This window comes from Dermacentor silvarum, chromosome 4 (assembly GCF_013339745.2).
Source record: "Dermacentor silvarum isolate Dsil-2018 chromosome 4, BIME_Dsil_1.4, whole genome shotgun sequence".
Taxonomy (NCBI): domain Eukaryota; kingdom Metazoa; phylum Arthropoda; class Arachnida; order Ixodida; family Ixodidae; genus Dermacentor; species Dermacentor silvarum.
The window spans coordinates 24,897,415-24,918,645 of NC_051157.2; the positions used below are offsets into that span (position 1 = coordinate 24,897,415).

General features: G+C 41.6%; 1 protein-coding gene across 1 annotated transcript in view; it reads left to right on the forward strand.

Moving 5' to 3' along the window:
* Positions 1–178: 178 nt before the first annotated feature.
* The window catches only part of LOC119449637 (C-Jun-amino-terminal kinase-interacting protein 4-like), a 56,920-nt gene continuing 35,867 nt past the window's right edge, over positions 179–21,231 (forward strand). The window contains 14 exon segments of the mRNA XM_049665340.1: positions 179–786; positions 2,081–2,201; positions 2,294–2,364; positions 2,442–2,527; positions 3,289–3,460; positions 7,336–7,426; positions 8,788–8,920; positions 9,676–9,764; positions 11,207–11,251; positions 13,542–13,559; positions 14,275–14,332; positions 14,593–14,649; positions 16,975–17,119; positions 20,979–21,175. Coding sequence (XP_049521297.1) covers positions 475–786; positions 2,081–2,201; positions 2,294–2,364; positions 2,442–2,527; positions 3,289–3,460; positions 7,336–7,426; positions 8,788–8,920; positions 9,676–9,764; positions 11,207–11,251; positions 13,542–13,559; positions 14,275–14,332; positions 14,593–14,649; positions 16,975–17,119; positions 20,979–21,175 — 1,595 coding nt within the window. The 5' untranslated portion in view covers positions 179–474.

Consider the following 21,231-nt stretch of genomic DNA (forward strand, 5'->3'; position numbering starts at 1 on the left):
ATAACACAATAATAATGAAAAAAAAAAAACAGTATACCAATGAAGCTCGCCATGTGGAGCAAGTTCTGCAGTGCCTTGTTGCTGAGGGAACTGAACAAATGGCAGTGACTCTTGTTGCATTGGTCATTTCTGTTTTTGATCTTTCAGCGGCCCGCGGATGGACACGGCCACGCACACGGCCGACCGCGCCGTTATCGAAGCGCAGAAGCGGGAAACCCTGAGGAAGCAGAGCATGGCCAACGCGTGCGCTGAAGTTGACCGTACTCCTTTCCCGTATCTACGCATGCGCTCGTCGGCTTGGCACTCTTGGCAGTTGTCGGTCAGCTCAGCAGACAAACTTCGCATCTGCCCCAATCGTTATGGGTATCCTGGCCCTAGGCCTAGGAAATAAGCGTCTCCACGCCCTAAATTACAGTATTTCATCGACTGAGGAGTAACAGAGTGCCTACAACAGTCAGCGAAGGCTCCACAAACATGGAGACGGAATCTCCGATGCAGGAAACCGTCTACGGAACGACGAACGAAGAGACGCACGATGTGATGTCCGAAAAGGTGCAGACGTTGGCTGGTAATATATACCAGGAGTTCCAGCGCATGATCGAGAGGTATGACGAGGATGTGGTCAAGGATCTTATGCCACTCGTGGTGAACGTTCTCGAGAGCTTGGACTTGGCTTGCATGGAGAACCAAGAGCATGAAGTGGAACTAGAGCTGCTCCGAGAGGATAACGAACAGTTGGTGACACAGTACGAGCGCGAGAAACAGCTGAGAAAAGCCGCCGAACAGGTGATGTGCTCATATTATTTCGGTGTATTGATTCATCTCTGCTTTCTTGGCATTGCCGTTTGTTGCTAAGAGCTAACCGTTGCCCTGAGTCGGCGATCCAATTTCCGATGTAGAGCGTTGTGAAATGTTGGCAAGGATAAGATTCATGCGCTCACCTCACTCATGAGCTTGATCCATCCTGTAGATCACGCTATGTAGAGGCGTTCAAGGACGGCCAAACACCATACTGTCGTAATCTGGAGGTATTCGGAGCGTAGCTCCATTCACCATATTTTAGGTCGATGGTCACGGGCTCGGGTACAGGTTATGTTTCTCACTTGCACAGTGCGTCGGTAGTCGTTGAACATGATGGATTAACTATCACGATCAGGATGCTTTCTCTTTGCATATGATTACAACAAAGTGTAAAACAGCGAGTAAAACGGAGAACTTTCATGATACGCGGGTCGTATTCGCATCCTGTAGTGTTTCCTTCTTCGCATGACACTGCGATCGTAGTGGCTCATGTTCCAATTCGCGAAGTGCAGTAGCAGTATGCGTGCGCTGGCCAGCCATATGTGTTGTGAAACAATGCGACAGCGTGCGAGCGCCGTAATGGCCGTAAGCAGTCGGGCGCCGGTGAAGCGCGAGTCAGCTGTTCGACCGCCCAAGGAATCCTCGAAGCCCTGTTGGGAGGCTGACCTAGTTTTTATTGTTTGGAACGGGCAAGGCCGTAACGCCGTTATGCAACACCTAGAACACGAGTCGTTTCTCTTCGCACTTTCGTTGTCAAGTGCTGTTGTGGGAGTAAAACGAAAAAGAAAAAAAGATCTCGTAGGTGAGAACTAAGTTTATTTGAGTGTCACCGGCCCCCTTGCTTTGACGCCCGTGTTGCCAGCGATGAAACACGCCGTCTAATTTTATTGAACTCTCCGTTCATTCAATGAACGGGCCCTTCGCAAGGCCAGAGTCGCCCACTTCCTGTGTTTGGGTGTATCCTCTGCGTGGTTCGGACGTGTGGGTTTCACTTTATTCCTCGATGCGTACGCGATCCCTTTCGTCGTTTTTGCTCTTGCTCAAATGTCTTTCTGGCTTCCGGAGTGCTGCCATCTGTGCCTTGTACTACACCTCACGATTGTAGCTTTCCTGGCCTTCATTTGTATTCACTGGCTGGTCTGTATGTTTCATGCCTGTCATCATGTTCAGAGCTCAACCTTGCATGCTTAAGTATAACTGCGCTGATATGGTCCTGTTTGACTATATTATCAGCTCTTATGCACTGCTGTTTATTTGTTTTTATATGGTTATGTTACAGAAACTTTTAGAAGTGGAATACACTGTAGATGATGATCGCCGGGACCTTGAAGGGAAGGTTGAGGGGCTGGAGTCTGCTGTCCGCATACTGGAGCTCAAGTCAAAAAATTCTTCAGATCATGGTGTGTTGCACTTATTTCCGATCATAGGCTGTTGGTATTTAGCAGTGCTGTGGGGATACATCAGTTATTAATCCTTCTTCAATAACTTTCAGCTTCAAGATTAGAAGAGAAAGAGTCTGAAATGAAAAAGGAGTATGCAAAACTACATGAAAGGTATACTGAAGTAAGTAATGCCTGAAAAGAAGGGTATTTGTGCTGTCTTCTGGTACTTTATGTGCATGTTTATCTGTTTACTTATAGTTATTCAAGACACACATGGATTACATTGAAAGAACAAAAATATTGTTTGGCTCTGACAGAATGGAGATGGCAGGTGTAAAAGGAAGGTGAGTGTTTATGAGAGATGTGTTATTGAATTTCACTCATCTTGGGGCTGATAGCACTGGCATGGCATTGGTTTTAGCCATTGTTTGTGTCATTCATGGTTTCATTCCAAAGCCTGTCTGTAAGAGGTTGCTGCTAAACTGAATCAGTATTATCCCCATATTCACAAACTTATTTTGGTTCGGTACTCCCCTTTGACATTTACTTGTGGACTGCAGCTGCACCCATTGAGTGTAGCTGTCACTGCACTTTAGTAATATACCTCAAGCAAACTGCTGTTGCTTGAGAAACACTCCTTCACTCCTGTGCCTTGAACTTGATACTTGAAGTAACTCAGTGTAACTTTATAGATCAGGAATTGTCGATGAGTGTTATTGAAATGCCATGACTATTGTCATCAGAAACGACAACAGAACACCCAAGGCACAAGGTGCTGACTGGTTGCACTTCCACTTTGCAAAACCAGGTAGGAGTGTTGAGGTCAAGTATATCTATGCATCAGGGTGGTAGTCATTGTACCATATTCAACATATTTGCTTAAATGGTGAAACATTTATGAAGCAGTGATGTACAGTCTCCTGCATTCTCACATTGTGTTCTGTGATTTGCCTTCTGCTAGTTGGTTCTTGTATTGTAACTTTGTTCTTTCTAAATTTTGAAGGCATCTTGAGCTTAAGTTTTGATGTTGACACTGTCAAGAGCAGTGCTTGAACCTTGTTGTTTACCCTATGTTTTTAACTTTCCTTTCCATGTGCCTGAGCAGCAAGACAGGAATGCACTTTGCCCTCAGCAAATCTCCTGGCGGCCCCGCTTCCTTGGGTCTTTCAGGTGAAACCACTCCAGCTAAGACAATCCCAACGTCCCCCGACTACCCAGACCTCATCTCACCTACAAAGAGCAACGATTCCAATGCCAGCCTCAAAAGTGAAATACAGGTTAGTTCTTATATCAAGCAGTGTGCAGAGCCTTTGATGACAATCTGGAAGGGTGTACAAATCATATTGCTCTTGGAAAGTGTTCTGTTCATGTTCAGGCGCTATACACAGACAGTGTAGCCTTATGTATATGCAGACAGTGTTCATATATTGTTCACTGAAATTATACTCAGCCTCACAGCAAAATTCTTATAATATGAAAACATCTCCAGACCATACAGACCTTCAACCTTTTATGGATGAAACTTATATACCTGTGAAAAAAGCTTATTTTTGTGTATATCTTACTGATTAGAATGAAGAAAAAAAAAATGTCAGCGTGAACGTTTTCAGCAATGGATATGTTGTTCGTGAGCAACACCAGGCAGAAGTGCAGAATTGGGCTTTTCAAAAGCAAGAATAATATCGTCACTTTGATAAATGCTATTGAGGTATCACAAGTCAATAATGAAATCACATCTAGTAAATTTATGGGAACAGTGAAGGCTCTTAGTAATGTAATTATTGCTGCAAAGAGGAATATTTTTATAAGCATTTATCAAAGCTACATAATAGCATTTACTGTCAAAGCAAACCCACGTCTGAGTCACCACAGTGCTTATGAGGCATTCATAGCATTTTCTTTTTCTTTTTTCAAGATACATTTGGATGCATTCACCATGGCTACTTAATTCTGGTGACCTGCATGGCATAGAGTGATGACACTTTAAATGCACAAAGTAGCATAATAGCAATGTCACCACAGGTGTAGAACGATACATCTCACCAATTCTCTGCATGTGAAGCTATGGGTGAAGTCAGACAACCAGGAAAGAGAACCATAATGTAGTGGCTCCTCCCGTGTCTTCCTATGGTTGCCCTCTGCAAGAAACTTCACTGAATGGAAGTGTCGTGGAAGGATTAGTAGTGCACAATGGGCAAGGCCTTGATTGGAACATGCACCCAGCAATCATTACTGATCGGCTGACACAAGCCTTTGCTGCACTCCACATTGTTGGTGAGATGGAGTATAGATCTATTGTGCAGGTGTGAACGTGGCCTAATGCATGCTATTGGCAACAAGTGCTAAGGGCACTGTTACCAGCACGCATTTGGACAGTAACGAAGAACATCTGAAGGTTTGGCAATATGACATATTACTCTAGCCCAATTTGAAAGAACAGTCAGAAGCAATACATATTACTGCTAATTTGTGCTGAAAGGAGGATTGAACAACCCACAAGAATGCATTTTTCACATCCAAATTCACCATAATCTTTTGGTTTGGCTCTGATTTGGCAGATAATACTGTATACCTCTGTGTGAGGGCTGTTTAGAGACAGTTCATTGAAGATAAACCATTTAAACTGAAATTTCAGGTGGGGCAAAAGAAATTTTATTTCATGCAGCAGTCATCAATAAATAGTTAAAAATGTCACCTGCAGTAGCGTCAGTCCATTAGTTGTAAGAGCTGGACATCAATGGATACCCAGTAAATTATCTTTTGATTAATTTGGGCACATATTGCAGTTCTGGAAACAAAGCTAGTCCCTTCTAGTCGCCCCCACCCCTTCTAGAAAAGGGGTGGGAGCGACATCTCTTTGGCACTATTACCATTCTCCTTGACTATGTGAGAATGTATCAGTTACGTCATCGGGACATTTAGTCCTTGAGGTTCTCATTGGTCAACCACTGCAGTGCAGCATATGTAACATGATGCATTTTATTGCAATAGCAATTATATGGACACTCCAGATGAATTTTTGCCGTCGTCGCTGTGATGTTCCGGATATAGTCACACCTTTATGACGAAGTGCTCGAGACCTTCAAAATGCTTTGTTATACAGGTTACTTCATTGTAAAGGTGACGCACCGTTCCGCTCACATTAGAGCAGGCTAAGCACCATTGAGCAATATAAAAACTTTATTTAACATCAATTCAAGAGTAACCTAGTGAAATAAGTTGCAAATTTTCTTGTGCACCCTATCTGACTATGATCTGACAGAATGTGTGAACTGCAACCAACCTTATTGCATTGAGGTTGGCAGCATGTTGCGTGGCGAGATGCAGGAGCTACGCAAAGTAAACTACAAATCATCGAATGCCGCTGTCGCCTACCTTGTCATCAAAATCTCTTCATGACTGTTCATTATACATATAGGATCTTTATCACTGCCTTTGTTGATACTCGCATCCTTTCAGCCTGAGCTGGCTTTAAAGATGTCGTTAATCATTGGTCACAATTACATCATCATGCTGTCATCAACTGCTACGGATTCGTCAGCCATTGCATCCACTGATGCGCTACAACAAGCAGCGTACAAGTTAAGCAATCCCTGGAGCAGGGCAGCAGGGGGGGGTTGGGGGCTATTCTGTCCACCTAGTGGACAGCCCATTTTGGCCACCATTGATTGGCTGGAGGTTTACATGCGAGCAGGAGACAGGCTGGGGGGCACCCATCTCTTTCTCACGCGTACCTCAGCCCAGCCAATCAGCACTTCAGCAGCAGCCGAAATGGACATGTCCACTGGCGGCGCTGTTCATCATGCCAGCATTGTCGGAGGTTTTATAGCAGACAGGATGCTGTTACTTCTACCCAGCAGAAGTTGCCTTAAGTTCTGCATCGCGCCAACATGTTGCACCGGCGCATACGTGGAACACTGGCCGAGGAGTCGAAGCACAATACTGAACTTTGCTATTGCTGGTCAATGCTTTGCCCTTCAGGTGAAACTGCTAGTTCTTTCACTATATTTCGTAAGTAACTTAGACCATAAGAAGATAAAATTGATAAACACAGGTAGTTCGTCTCCTCCATGGCTGCCATAAATTCCACTCTATGACTAGCACGTGCTTGTGATGTTTGCATTCATTTTTGATTGAGAAGGTGTTCCTGCATCTTGTGTGGCTTGTATGTTTATTGTAATGCTTCTCCACTTTGGTGGAGGACATCAATCCCATATAGAAGATGAGATGAGGTGTGGTGGGGGGGAAGGAACTACATAGGTGCCTTTAGGTGTATTCCTTTAGCTGCACCTCATGGATGAACCAGAGGGGTGATTCTAAGATTACCTTGCAGTGTCATGCAAGTCTTCAGGACAGATTTATGCGTAATAACTGCTGGGCTTATATCTGGTAGTAGTATTGAAAGGGCAAAGTCCCATTGGCACGGCTCAAAGATGATGACGCCAACTGACTTTGTCGTCTACGCCGTACCTCTGCCAAGATGTTATAGGCTGAAGAGAAGCATATTCAAATGTATTTGCAGAGTATTTGCTATTGCTCTGGTGGCTGATAAGATAGATGGCAGGTAAATAGCAAAGTCCGTAACCATTGTTGCCACAATATTTAATATCTGTTGTCAGCACTGTGACAAATACGGTTGTGCAGATTAGCCTTTACACAATTAACAATTGTGTCAGGCTGCTCAACTTCTTTTAGTCTATTTATCAATATATATATATATATATATCCCGCACAGGTATATTTATCTGTGCGGGATACGGCCAAATGTTTAGATAGATCCAGAAAAATAGCATAACGTGGAGGTGCTTATCATTCGTTGAAGCGAAATAATAGATAAAGGTTACAACCATATTACAGTAGACACATTTCTGTGGAAACCATGTTGTTAATGAAATAGTTGTTTGTTTTAGCCTTCGAGGAAGTTAAGAAGTAGCTGGCAATTAGGTGCTCCTGTGCCGTACAGCATCCACTTAATAATTGAATGGATCTATGATTTCCAGCATATAATTTATTGCCGGGTTTATGCATTGGCACTACCCTTGCAGGATAGTGCTACGCGTTCATGATATATGCTTTCATGCATTTGTGCAAGAAAGGTTATTCTTTTTTTCTGATGGTGAGGACAGACATTTCTTTGTGCCTTGTTTTGCAGGAGGTACGTGTTGGTACAGTTCCTCCTGCTCCACAGCCTCCACAGGCAGCAGCTGCCGAAAACCTGCCTCCTAAGGTTGGCCAGGTGCAAAGTAAGTTGCTGATGCTCTGGTCTTTGTTTGTTTGTTTGTTTAAGACAAATGTGACAATGCATGTGCATGCTTTGTGCGTGTGTGTATTCTCTTGACTGGTTGGTACTAGTTGTCACCTAGTTTCTTATTTAATGATGGGTGGGAACGATTGCACATATCGTGGCACAATCTCCCTCTGTGTGTTTGATAAGATTACTACATCGTAAGTCCTAGTTTCTTATATTTGGTGAAAAGGTAATTTTGTTCCTCTCCATTATAATGCAAAGTACATTGAATTGGGAAAACAAAAGTGTGTACAGACTGGTGCATTTCACTTGTACTAACATATGGGGCTGAGACATCAAGGATAACAAAGAAACTTAAATCAATGATGGAAAGGAAAATGGTAGCCGTGATGTCAAGAGGCAGGAAGTTGGCAGTATGGATGAGAGAGAAAATGGTTGTAGCTGACATGCTAGTTGAGGTTCTAGTTGGGTAGGCCATGTAATGTGTGGAATAGGTAACTGGCGCTCTGTCAGATTTACAGGATGGGTTGCTGATGTCAATATGCTGATGTTTTATAAAATTGAGATAACTGGAGATCATTGGGAGATGCCTTTGTCTTGCACGGGACATAAAATAGGTGGATGCTGATAACGTTTTGCTTACATAAAACAAGCGTGGCACATCATGGCTTCCGAGATAGCAATGCGCTGTTGTGACTAGCAGCAATGTAGTTGTTGCTGTATGCTGCAGCATTTACAAGAGTGCCACACTCTTGGAAGCCTTCTAAAACTGTTGTACTTTCAGTGCTTTGCTGGTGTGTTATTGTGTTAGACAGCACTTAGCAAAAGAAAAATGCTTTTATTTTGAATCCTGACCACATTTACAGTCGACACATCATGCAATAGCACATAGTGTTACCTAAATTTACTTTCCTGCCTTTTGATGCTATGTGTCGTGGGTTTAAAAACTTCTGAGCAAATTAAAAGCAGCCTGATGCAGTTATGTGTACAGTTGTCCAATGTGTCCTGTGTTTAAATGGTTAATCTTTCTGACAAGTCTTTTTCCTTCCTTTGCTCATGCCATGTTGTCTTAAAACCCTGCATGGCAGAGTAAAGAGTAGGGCGAATAATTGTAGAAGTAGCACTGGCCTGCATCAGCCGATGTTGGAATCGTTAACATGCTGCTTGCTCGATAGGGCCTTGGGTTATGTATAATACCTGAAGGTGTGCATGTCTTACTTCTGGCAATTTGTAGATTGAAAAATTTATAATTATGTGTTCTGTTGCAATGTGGACCTTTTACTGTCTTTGCTGCCATATGAAAATCATGGAACTTATTTTGGAATGCATCTTCTGTTTCTCCGTTTCCCATTGTAGAAAGTGGTTGGGTGGACGGGTTCAGCACAGACATGTCCATGTCGGAGACAACGTCACTCACTCCTGAAGTGGAAGACATTGAGGACATTACGCATGACGACGAAGTTGGTGTCGACAAAACGACAGTGCGCCGGTACGATTACATGTCTAGATTAAGGGCACAAGGTTCAAGCATTTCTTTGTTATATTCTGCAATGTATTTTTTTTTTTTTTTGAGTGGTAGTGTAGCATATTTATTTCAAAGCTTTGCCAACTTTGAGTTAAATCATCATGTGATGGAAGGTGGAGCGAGGATTGGAAGCGGGGAGCTTGACAAGGGAAAAAAATGCTAAACCTAGCCTTGTCGAGATAAACAGGCTGCACAACATAGACAGCAGGACTACACATACTATTAATCATGTCATAATCATGTCATGGCCAGTGTTTGCTTAGCATGTGCATTTTGTCTACATATGCTTTCTCAGAGCGGTCACATATGGGGTCACACTTATTATTTTAAAGTAGAATTTGTTTTTCCCCGTGTATTCATTGCTCACGGGAATGACAAAGCATTGAAATAGCTTTTGCGCAAGCTGAGGTTGCATGGATCCATTTTCAAAGAAAGTTATTGTGCGAGTGTTTTATGAAGACGGCACACATCTAATAAGGCAGACATTGCTCCGGCAGTACAAGCACATAATTGTAAGTGATAATGTTAGTGGTTATCTGGAAATGATGCTGCAGGTATCAAAGGTCATCTGTGCACGCAATTTTTCTATTGCTTGGAAATCTTAGGATGACTTAGGCTGTTGTGTACAGTGTTATTGTGTTCTGCTTATTACGCCGTGTACCTTGTGAGTTTCATAAGCACTGATGTCAACATTGTTGATCTTATTCTTAACATCTCAGAGAGCAGCGCAGGCCAAACACGCTTTACCAAGAGCTCAGTTTTCATGATGAAAACATGGCTGAAGGCGAAGAAGGCTCAGATGTTACAGGTGAGTTGTTAGTGGGGCTCTGCAGGCAAGGGGGCACCAGAGGTGTTTTTGCTTGTTCGGTAGTTTACTCTGCTCCCTTTGCACTAACTTACCATTTCACAAAGGTAACGGTGTAACTTGTAGCATGATCGTTTTAGTCTTACCTCTTATAAGGGAGCTATGGATTAGAAGACGCAAAAGGCTTTTGTTGTGCTTCACAAGCCGCTTGGGTCCCAACAAAACTCAAGCAGACTTTGGCTTCTTAAGTATGTGAACCACTTGCGTCCTCTAATCTAAATTTCCCAATTGCATCTGCTGGGTATTGAGTTGTACTTCACATTTAATGCTCTTTACCTTGATTGTTATTTGCTAATGAATGGGACCATTAAGAAAAAGGCCTTGTTTTAACAAGTCAGGCAATGTATTGTTACCTCTTTGTGCCTTATAAAAACACTAACAGTGCTTACTGACAATATTTCTGCTTGTGTACTCAATAAATGCCGCCCTAAGGAAACTATGTTCACCCGGGAGAGTATGCGTCATCAGGTTAGTCTTGGAAACTGAGTGAACTCGCTTCAGGCATGATTGCGGCATGTCTGATCACGCCTTGATGCTCTCCCTGAGCGTGCTTTGCTGTATATTGGCTACTGCATCCCTGTTGCAGCTCAGTTTCTCAGATGGGCATTTGTTGGTGGGGCAAGAAGCCAAGACTCTTGCATTTGTATGTGTTGCCGTAATTGCTACACAGCAGAGTTTGAGCCCATCAAGAGGAATTAAGCTGTGCTATGTGCAAAAATTTCCTGTGGGAAATTGTAGCAAATTTGCTTGCTTGTCATTATTATTGATGCAACACTAACACACGTCACTGCAACATAACTAGGTGCTTTTCTGCCTAAAATAGAATCTATGGTATTGTTTACTGCTTTAATGAACAAGCATAATTCTCTGCATACTTTTCAAAAGTATCTTGGCTAGTGGAATCAAATAAAGTGACCTCACATTGTAAATTATATCATATTTCTTACAATGCCTCATTTTTTTTTTTTTTTTTTTGCTTTTAGATCTTCTCTACTATAATGTGATGCACTATTACGCGTGATGTAAAGAAATAAAGTATAAATAAATGACTGAAATTTATTCTGCTGGTAACTAGACTAGCCAAACTTCTGCAGTTTTAGAGCATTCACAGTGACTAAAGCTTGGCTGAGCTCAAAGGACATGCTCTGTATGAAATTAAAATTGGCATAATAACAGCAAATGTTCACACTTGAGAAACTGAACTGAGCATGCTCCTTGGCCTTGGCTGTCTGCGGTCCGCATGCGCAGGCTATTTCCTGGATTGGTTTCATGCAGTGCTTGTCTTTTTCTGCATGGTTCGCTTGAATGAGTGCATGATTTTGCTTCCTCCCATTTTTCTTTTCCTTGTTTCTACTTTTTTTTGAAATCTCTCCTTTTCTTCTCAGACAGTGACGCAGAAAGTGAGCCAGATAATCATGGTGGCAAAAATGGTAGGCCTCTGTGGCATTTTTGTCCATTTTGTTTTTCCCATGCTTAGTAGTATGTTGTATGTTATTGCTGGTTCTGGCTGTGACCCTTTGCTCCAAGGTGCTTGTTTCAGCTCTTGCTTGCTTGCTTGGATGCATATGTATAAGGCACATAGCCTACATGGTTTGTCTAGAAACAGTGCAGTATTTTTACCATCTAGTTGTCAATCTTAATCCCACAAAGCTCAAGCATCATTTCATACTAGTGAAAATTAAATCAACCTGTTCATCTTTCTGGTCATGGAGAGTACATTTGTGGCAAGGAAAACTATAATTAAATGTTATTTAAGTTATAAATTAGTTAGTACAGTAATTATTTGTTTAGTAATTGGTTTGCTGAGCTATCCACAACTGAAACTTTGCTTTGCTCTGTCAGAAACACTATAATAGCTTTTTGGTCTAAGTTTCCCTTGGTAAAATCATCATTTGAGGTCGCAAACTCAGCATGTCAAAAAATGCTACGTTGGGTGTCGTGGAGTGGTGTCTTGTTCAGCATATTCAAAGGCAGTGCAGTCCTTGTATCCTCCTGCCACTCCAAATTAAGCTTACTTAAACATGGTGGAATGCAGCAGTAAAGTATTTCGTATTGGAGATTGTGTCATTGCACTTTCAAATGTGTGTCCCAAATGGCCATGGCTTTATTTTGGACAGGCTTGCAAAAATGCCACATACTGTCTGGTAATGTACATGGTGACAATACTTGTAATTTCCATTTACTGCACTGGCTTGCATTTTATCCACCATAACTATGGTATGGTGACAGGACTTAATTAGGCTCAGAGCGTGCAGCTGTTTCTCTTGTGGTTGATGGATAATTTCTGTTTGGCCCATGCTGAGCAGAATGACGGTACTGGTAAACATAATATCAGAGTGCAGCACATTGCTTCACGTTTATTTCGAATAATTCTTTTGTAAATTTCCTAGAGCTTATATATTTTTTGTCAGTAACTTGCTACCATTAAAAGGGCACGAAGCTTCAGTACACTGCTAGCTCAAGAACTGTTGCTATCATCTGCATCACATGCAAGAAAGAGTCAATAAACCATTCAGCAAGTGCCACATAATAATTATGTAGACGTTTACTTAACTGAAAATTTTTTTTCTTTTGAACTCAACTTCTCATAGCGGTAACTTGCCTATTTGTGTTTCAAAGCCTCGGTCATGCAATTCTTTAGAATGTTTTCACACCAGGTAGTCCGCCTCATGTCGAGCTCTGTTCATCACCACATAGTTGCCTCCTAGGGGAACTCTCATGAGCGATCACTAGAGGCATAGGCACGCTTCAGTCGAAAAGGCACTTTTGTATTTCAATGTTCAGTTTAAGCTTTTAACTGTGGTTGGAAGCAAACAGGCCATGTGACTAGAGACATCCTGTTTTATCGCCACACTGTTCCACATTCTGCAGCCTGATTAGCCCAGTAATTAGCTAATTTTGGTGACAACTTCTTGAATTCATGTCTTGTAGCCCTACCTTTCCTCTAAATGGCTGTCACACGTTTGCAAAACTTGTCCTGTAGCGAACATCTTGTGACAGATGAAGTTGAATGGGAGCTGCCCATTTTGTTGGTACAGCAGTACAAGGAATATTTAGCAAGTAGGTTACTGGTGGCATGATTGTGAACTTGTTTAAGTTTATTTGAGCTTGAGAAAGTTACGTTGGTAAAGCAAACTTGTGTTTAATACTGTCCATTTTTGCTTTCTCTTGCTCTTTTTATGACCTGTTTGCTTGATTTCCCTTGTAAGATATTATATGTACCAACACACCCGAACATTGTAAAAGAAGTGGTGTGGTGCATTTTATTGGCTATTACTATAGGCAATTGCAGTGCTCATTTTCTAATGTGTTTGCCTGACCTCTTATAAACATTGTATAGCAGTGTGGGTTGTCATTTCGCACTGCAGAATGAAGCTATGTGCTGGAACTAGGCCACATGTCTATTGATGTGCCTAAGTGCTGCATTTTCTCTGCCCATTTAATTGTGTTTGTGCTTGCTGTGTTCGTTTAGTACTTGTATTGCATGTCACTTTGCAATTGTTTGCTCTTCATAGCTTGTGTTGTGTTTTTTTCTTGTGATGCTTTTGCTTGAAAGCATTTTGTGTCATGTTCTATCTGGTGTATTTTCCCGAAAGGATTCATTCCTAAAATCCTTCAAATAATAGCGGCTTTTTCAATATTAATTGCAAGGAATACAGTGTTGTATAACAGTTAAGTAACAAACTTGTTTCCTCTGTTTTTGCACGTCCTTACTGACAGTTACTGACAACATATTCGGTAAGCATGACCCATCTGTATTTTTAACAGTCATTTGGCATGAATATAGGTGCTGTCTATGTACAGGTCAGAATACAAAGTTTTTACACTTAGCTATTATTTTAGCATATGCAAACGGCTGTAATTGTAATTGAAAATCAACATCATTATCTAATAAAGCAAATTATAGTTATTCAAGCATATTCTCATCAGCATATTCTCTGTGTACCTATTCTTGCATTTTTTGTCTCCTGAGTGTTGTCTCACGCTTGCTTTTTCTTTTCTTTTAAAGCTCCTCATAACAGTAAGCATGTTCCTAAAGCCAAGCTTTACACTGTTTTACAGTGTGCGCTGCCTAGAACTGGAAAGCCTTATGACTTCTATGCTTAGCACTGATTGCTTATGCTTTGTGCATTTGCATACTGTAGGAGCCATTACTTCCTTGGTACATAGTGCATGTGTACAGTTCATAAAGTCGGTCATTTTTTAGACGTAGTCAGTTAGCAAGACGACTAAGTTTGTAAATGATTTCAGATGTGACCAGGTTGGTTGATTTGTAAAAACAGGGTCTTTCACTTATAAGTTACAGGAAGAAATACAATAAATAAAGCACGGCAAAGCTAAGCTCCTGAAGCTATCACTTCGATATCTGGATTTTGTCAAATAGCATACTATATAGTTTTTTTTTTTTTTTTTTTAAAGGACCATTTTCACTGATATGTGCTAATTCATGCAGGCATGGGGAAGGAGGTTGAAAACATCATCATGGAGAACATTGAGCTCCTTGCCACAAAGTAAGCAGTTCCTTTGTTGTGTGGGCAATTCATTATTGCATCTGCTATCTGGGAGTAGCTGCATGTTGCTGAGTTCATGGAAGGGTGTTTGCTGCTCACAAGAGGCATCATCACATCGCTAGTTGTTGTGTATGGTGGTGCTTAGCAATGTGGATGCCAAAGGCAGCTCTAGAGAAGTTCACAGGGACTAACACGTGATTTGTTTCACCATTTATGCCCACTGCATGCCCATATTAACACCTAGTTGTTTCTGCTTCTAGGAATGCGCTAAACATTGTTAAAGACGACCTAATCGCCAGGGTTGACCTTCTCACCAGGTGAGTTTGATGCCAAGGCTACTGCTGCTGCTGCTGCGTTTTTTTACGAGCTCCCATATCTCCCTATTAGAAATGTCGTACCTCATTCGAGCATTCAGGCTGTGAAATTTCTACAATGCAAAACTTACTACATGTGCTGAGTGAAAGTAGCACGTGTCATTTCATTTCTGTGAAGTGAGTTTTAAACACGTCTGCAAATCATAATCTACATGATTACAGAAAATGATGCCAGGAGTTATGGATATATTAAGTTAAAACACATTTGAGGAGTCGGAGTAGTGTGGATCTCTTTTCGGTATACCTTTTGAACTGAATGAATGCTTTGAAATTAGCTTGTGGTTTGTCACTTTCGTACTAATGTAGAATCTTGTTTGAGAATTTACCATGCTTCAGTAGGCTGTAGCTTTCTACACACATCTTACGATTTGTATACTTCGTCTGGCTACGGTGCTAAATGCTCATATAACTATGTATGTGATGTAAAATTACTTGTTTGACGACTTAGCAATAAGCTTAAGCAGTCATACCAAAAAATGTGCCTTTAACGTTTCACAGTTGAATGTGAAATACTGAAGTTCTTGAATCACATGTTGAAGTGTAAACAGGAACTTACACTCTGTATAGTTCCTAATCAGACATTTAAAGCCTGTGCGATTAGTCTTAAAATATAAATTATAAGCTGAGGAATAAAAACATTTTATAGGGCAGTTAAAGGGCACATTAAATCTGAACCATGAGTAAGCTGCATGCCATACCAAGTGTCCCTGATTTTCATCTGGGTAGCTTCACCCCTACCTCCAATCCAATAAGCTGCATGTGCTATGGGAAGACCAGAGGCTCTCTTTTCTGCCCATTTTCCCTGCCATTGACTGCTTGGGTGTTGGCAAACGAGGGTAATATTTAGGGCTGTTTTCTTGGTGGTTTGCATTCTTTTTAGAGTATGAAGCTACAGCAACTGCCACAAGATAAGCACTTTTTATGTATGTAGCCATAGTTTTAACTTTTATTTTATCAAAAGATCAGGCTTGTGCATTAGCTGTTTACAGTCAGCTCGAGTAACATCTGTTAAGTAAGGGCCACTGTGCCATCACTATGTCACCTTCACAATGGTGGCACAGGGACATTGAACGAAAAGTTCTATGCAGTGCTAGAGTGAATGCTAGTGAATCTTCATGCCATGCAGATGATGCACGGTTTCTGCATGCACCTGCCTTGCAGGAGCTTAGGAGTACTGCAGTTGCTCACTGTGTCAATCTGCAGCAGTTACTCAGGGGCTATGAAATTGTGCTGCTGTGCATGAGGTCACAGTTTCAATTTCCGGTTGTGGCGACCATACTCTCATTGGGGACAAATGCAATAATGCTCATGTACCATGCTTTGGGTGCACATTAATAGCCCAGGTAATCAAAATTAACCTAAAGCACTCCACTATAGCTCATAGCCAGTGTTGCTTCAGGATGATAAGCCTGATCGATCAATCAGTCAATGTATTAGTCAATTACTGTATCAAGGTCACCAGCAAATTTACACATGTCTTTTAGTGCAGGAAAAGTTTTTGCTGGACAAGTTTGTACAGGACAAGTTTGTGCAGGACAAGTTTGTGCAGGACAAGTGTGTGCAGGACAGGTGTGTGCAGGGCAGCTGTGTGCAGGACATGTTCACATGCTAGGGGACACCAGTTCCACCCTTTACAACTTTAGCTTCAAGATTATGCTGCACTGCCATGCTAATTTTCCTTGCAGAGAAGCAACTGGAGGGAAGGTTTTTGTGCAGGGGCTTTCTCATCACAGGTGGCTTTCTCATGCTCAGTTGATGATGTTTACCAGCTCATTTATCATGTGCCCACTAGCTGTATATTAATAGCCCTTGTTTACCTTGCTGACAGCCCACTGTGACAAATGTTAGTTCCTGCATATCTTAACTTAGTATATGATGAGATTGTAATATGGAACTGCAGGCTAATGGGCTGCTCTTGCAAGCCAGTGTGCAAAGGCTTTGAAAGGAGCATTGCTTTCTAACTAACTTCGCTACTTTGTCTTTCTGCCACAAGCACTTTGTTACAGTTGTTTTGTGTAGGTTGTAACAAGGTGCCAGGTCATTGACAAGTTTGCATATGACAGCCACAGATAAATTGTCTCTTAACCTTTCTAGAATTAAAGCTCATCTTCTCAGAGTGGAGTTGAAATGTGAGGGTATTTTGTATAACTTGAACTTAACGCTCAGGTGTATCGCAGAAAGAGAAAGTCACAATGTTTCCTTTAGCAAAGCTAGCATTGGAACATTTTGAGGTAAAACATCCCTTACCCTCTCCTTTCTTTTTTTCAGTGAAAAAGAGATCCTTCAGAGTGAAGTGAAAGCACTGGAGCATACACGAGATTCTCAGAAGCAGAAGATTCATGAACTGGAAGATGAACTCAGGAAGATCAGAGAGGAACTAGAAAAAATGAAGGCTACCAAGTCTGATGATGAGGTTTGCACTTGCCTTCCTGTCCAGTGTTCAGTGTTAGTGTATGCTGTAAAGTTAGTGCAGTGTAGTTAGTTGAAGGTTTAAAGAACTGTGACTGTAAACATTGAGCTTGGATGTGCCTTGACATTTAAAACAGGACTTTTTAAAATTTATTTATACATACATACTGCAGGCTGTGGTTGGGCCCAAGCAGGAGAGAACAACAAGTAAACATAGAATACAATCAGCGTCATGTTTAGCATATAAGATAACAATATCACAGAAAATTAAGCTTAGATTAATTATAAAATGTAAGTACGAACTGTGAGCCATACAGTGATGTATTATGAGCATGTTACATACCAAAGTTGATGTCTGCAATAACATTAATGAAAGATTCAACCAATGTAGAGGAGACTGCTACCTCTGGTAGCTTGTTCCAGTAACCCATTGCGGCTGGAAACAAAGAATACTTGGGAAGTTATTCACATTATCATGCTACCAGCTTTGTAAACAATACCTAGGTCTTCATTAGCATGGACTCTAGGCTATACAACATGTTTGCAGACATCTGCACCAGTCAGATATTGGCATTCGCACTGGTTTGTGTTACCACGTCAGCCACAGAGACCAATAAGGGCATACAGTTGTCCGTGTGTCTCGACGGCAAGAGGGCTGGTTCGCTGCACCCTGCGGTGGCCGCAACATCTGCGCTGTGCAGCTATGGGCAACATTCGCTACATGCACAACTGGACTGGAGTACGCTCGTGTGCTCCAATTCAGTTGTGCTATGGGGTGCAGACTATCATTCTCCTGCACCAGCTTTACCAATGGATAATAGCCAAATCCATATTGTGCATTTTGAAACACTTATCAATAGCTCAATATGAAGCGGTGTCTTCAAAGTCATCTAATAAGGACTGAGCGCGTACTGGCTCCCTTGTAGATGCTAACCGCCATTCCTTGTAAGGTCTGGCAGGCACATAGGTGCGTCAGGGCAAGCAAGTGCACACTGGCAAGCATACATGGGGTCTAGACTTTACACCTAGGCAGAACGCTCAATAGTATTTATACAAATTTAACTTTTTGTCCTTGGACAAAAATGTCTAGAATAAGACCGAGCATCTACTAAGTAAAAATTTGTCTGCAGACCTCCATATATAAATCCTAATCATATGCACTACTGGGACAAGTGTGACATGCATGCATGGTTGATGTAATTTGTGTAGTAGCTAACAGGCTGCTGTTTTCTCCTTGTTGTAGATGTACATTCTGAAATTGGCAAGTATTTACTATTATGGTCTATTGATTACTCTCATAAGCATCTCGTGTGTAACATAATTGACTTGTGTCAGTTTGTATTCTAGTAGAATAGCTGAGTGTACAGTGTTCTGTGCAAGAAAAATCTTTTTTTTTTTTCATCTCTGTTGATTTGTTAGGCACAGGGATACTGTAACAGTGGTAAAAAGAATGCACAGCCTAACTTCCTAACACTTCCTAACAGGTGGCAAGTCAATCTGCTCTGCCTTGCGACTTACGTGCTAAGGCTCATAGCTGTCATTGCGAGCGCCATTTTTATTCCAGCTCGCTAAGCTGTTGATATAATTTTTGTTTTTGGTTGTTATATATAGCTGGATTATGCTATAAGCAACAAAATACACTACTAATGGGCTGATGCAATATTGTAGATTAGGAAACCAAAGAGGGAGGTCTCATTTTTTCACATGCATGTTCTAAAAACGGTGAAATTGAAATGAATGGCACTGAGCACTGCAATGACCTACATATGTGATGATTCATGTACGAGTGTGCAATGGCCTGCACACACAGTACAGCAAAATTAAAATTCTTTCATGTTTGCTTCTGTCTTATAAGTGTCTGAATCCTGCTTATAGGTGGTTTTGTAAAACTCCCTGTTTTATATAATAACACATTTAGCATTTGTACATGTGAGGTTGTACGGTTGAAAGGGTAAATTGCTGTTATCATCCTGACCTTCAGAAAAGCGAGTTCAACAAGCCAGTTAGACTAGGGTTGCTATCTACTTTAGAAAAAAGAAAATTGAGATGAATGACATGGGCCAAGTCCAGCTACCACTGAATAGGGAGCAATTTAAAGCCTAAACAAAATTATAAATTTTGTTGTACAGTGGAATCTTGTTGATATGATCTTTCCGAAAACTGGAAAATAAAGCGCATCATCCAAAAATTGTATTATCAAAAACATATTATCAAGCCAAATTGTATTATCAAGCCAAATTGTATTATCAGGAAAATAAATTTTAAAAAAAGTGTCATCCTGAAAAACGTATTACGCAGAATCGTATCAACGAGGTTCCACTGTATGTGCCGAAACCATGATCTGATTATGAGGCACGCCGTATGGGACTCAGGGATTAATGTTGGCCAGCTGGGGTTCTTTACCATGCATCTGAATCTCAATCATGAGCATTTTTGCATTTCACCTTCGTAGAAATGCGTCCAGTTCGGCTGCGATAGAACCTGCAACCTCGAGTTCACCAGTGCAACGCCATAACCACTAAGCCACCACAGCAGGTAGCAATTTAAAGCTGTTGCCAGACATGTCAAAGTCACTGCATATCCCTTCAGTGCAAAAGCCCCTTGTCATCAAACACACGAGTTGACGTACAATAATTACTTGAATCTACCCAGCCTCGATTCCTAGCCCCCCTCCTCCTCCTCATCTTTCTCTAATGTTGAAGGTCAGAAAATTAAAAAATACTTTCCTCAAATGCAAGCTTACCAAGATAATAGTAAACGACAACTGCTAGAAAAAGCAAATGATAGTTATTGCTAATGTCCAACACCTGCCCAGGCGCACTGCAATCGTTGCTGTACTGACACCGCATGCTCAGTGCCAGTGTCTTGCTGAAAGCGAAGTTTAAAGAAAACAATGACTGTGCCCGCACTGCATGCATTTAATGTGGTCAAAATGACGTACCATCGCAGTGAGTCGTAGTAACGGGCGGCTATAACAGCATATAATAATGACTGCAGTGCTGTCTTTTGCCGAAATAGTTAGTGGCGTGCCATTTTTCTAGTTCCGATGGTTCCTAACTAAATCCTCGAATCGTAGTTGACCTACGAGTTTCTTAAGTCATGTTAAAAACAAAAACTAAGCCTAGATTTGAATAAATACGGTAGCTTTATTGCATATAACAGAAAAGTGTCTTGCATGGGGGATACACAAATGAGTTGCATTCTTGTAGGTACTGCTAGTAATGGTTATGTAGTATACGGTGCTGCGCATCGTAAAATGCGAAGAACTTCCACATTCTCGGGTGAAAACTACATAAAACAGTACACAAGCAACCGTACAAGAAAACAAGCTGTTGCTTGTCCTATCAATGCGTTTGCTACATTTGCAACACATAAGTAGGAATAGGTTAAAAATATTCCAGTTTGCGAACAGTACAATCCTGGAATCGGTTCATTTCGTACACTGTTCCAGCATCTCTATAACAACATGGCAATCATTAGGCTTAATGAGTGCAAGTCCAGGATTTACCTCTAAAACAGAGGTAAGTTATGAAAATCCCATCTGTGGTGGCATATAAGAAAAAGCAACTGCTATTATTCTGCATAATTTAGTCAAACAGCATAGCAGTAATGAATTGATTGTTATGAGGCAGGCGGTTCTCGCTTCAAAGAGTGCCTGCCACATTTATCATCTGAGTGAGCTCTTCTCTGATGCTTAATTCCTAAAATTGTGGACGGTCGCTGTTAGATAACTTGGTATCCCATTCTTGAGGTTGTGGTTGTCGTATTCAATATATACGTATGGGGGTCGTACTGGATGTCCACTCATCACAATGCTGCACTACAGCTCTCTTGACATCATTGCTTTGTGATGCCACTTGCAGCAGGAGGATGTTCCAATGGCTCAGCGCAAGCGTTTCACCCGAGTGGAGATGGCTCGTGTGCTCATGGAGAGGAACCAGTACAAGGAGCGCTACATGGAGCTGCAGGAGGCCATTCGGTGGACAGGCATGATCAAGGCTTCACGCACAGACCCCACTGCGGACCCAAAGAAGAACCGATCCTCCATTTGGAAATGTAAGTGCTCTGCCTCCTCTCTGGTTGCATGTGAGGCTGCCACTTCTCTTTGGCTTGGCT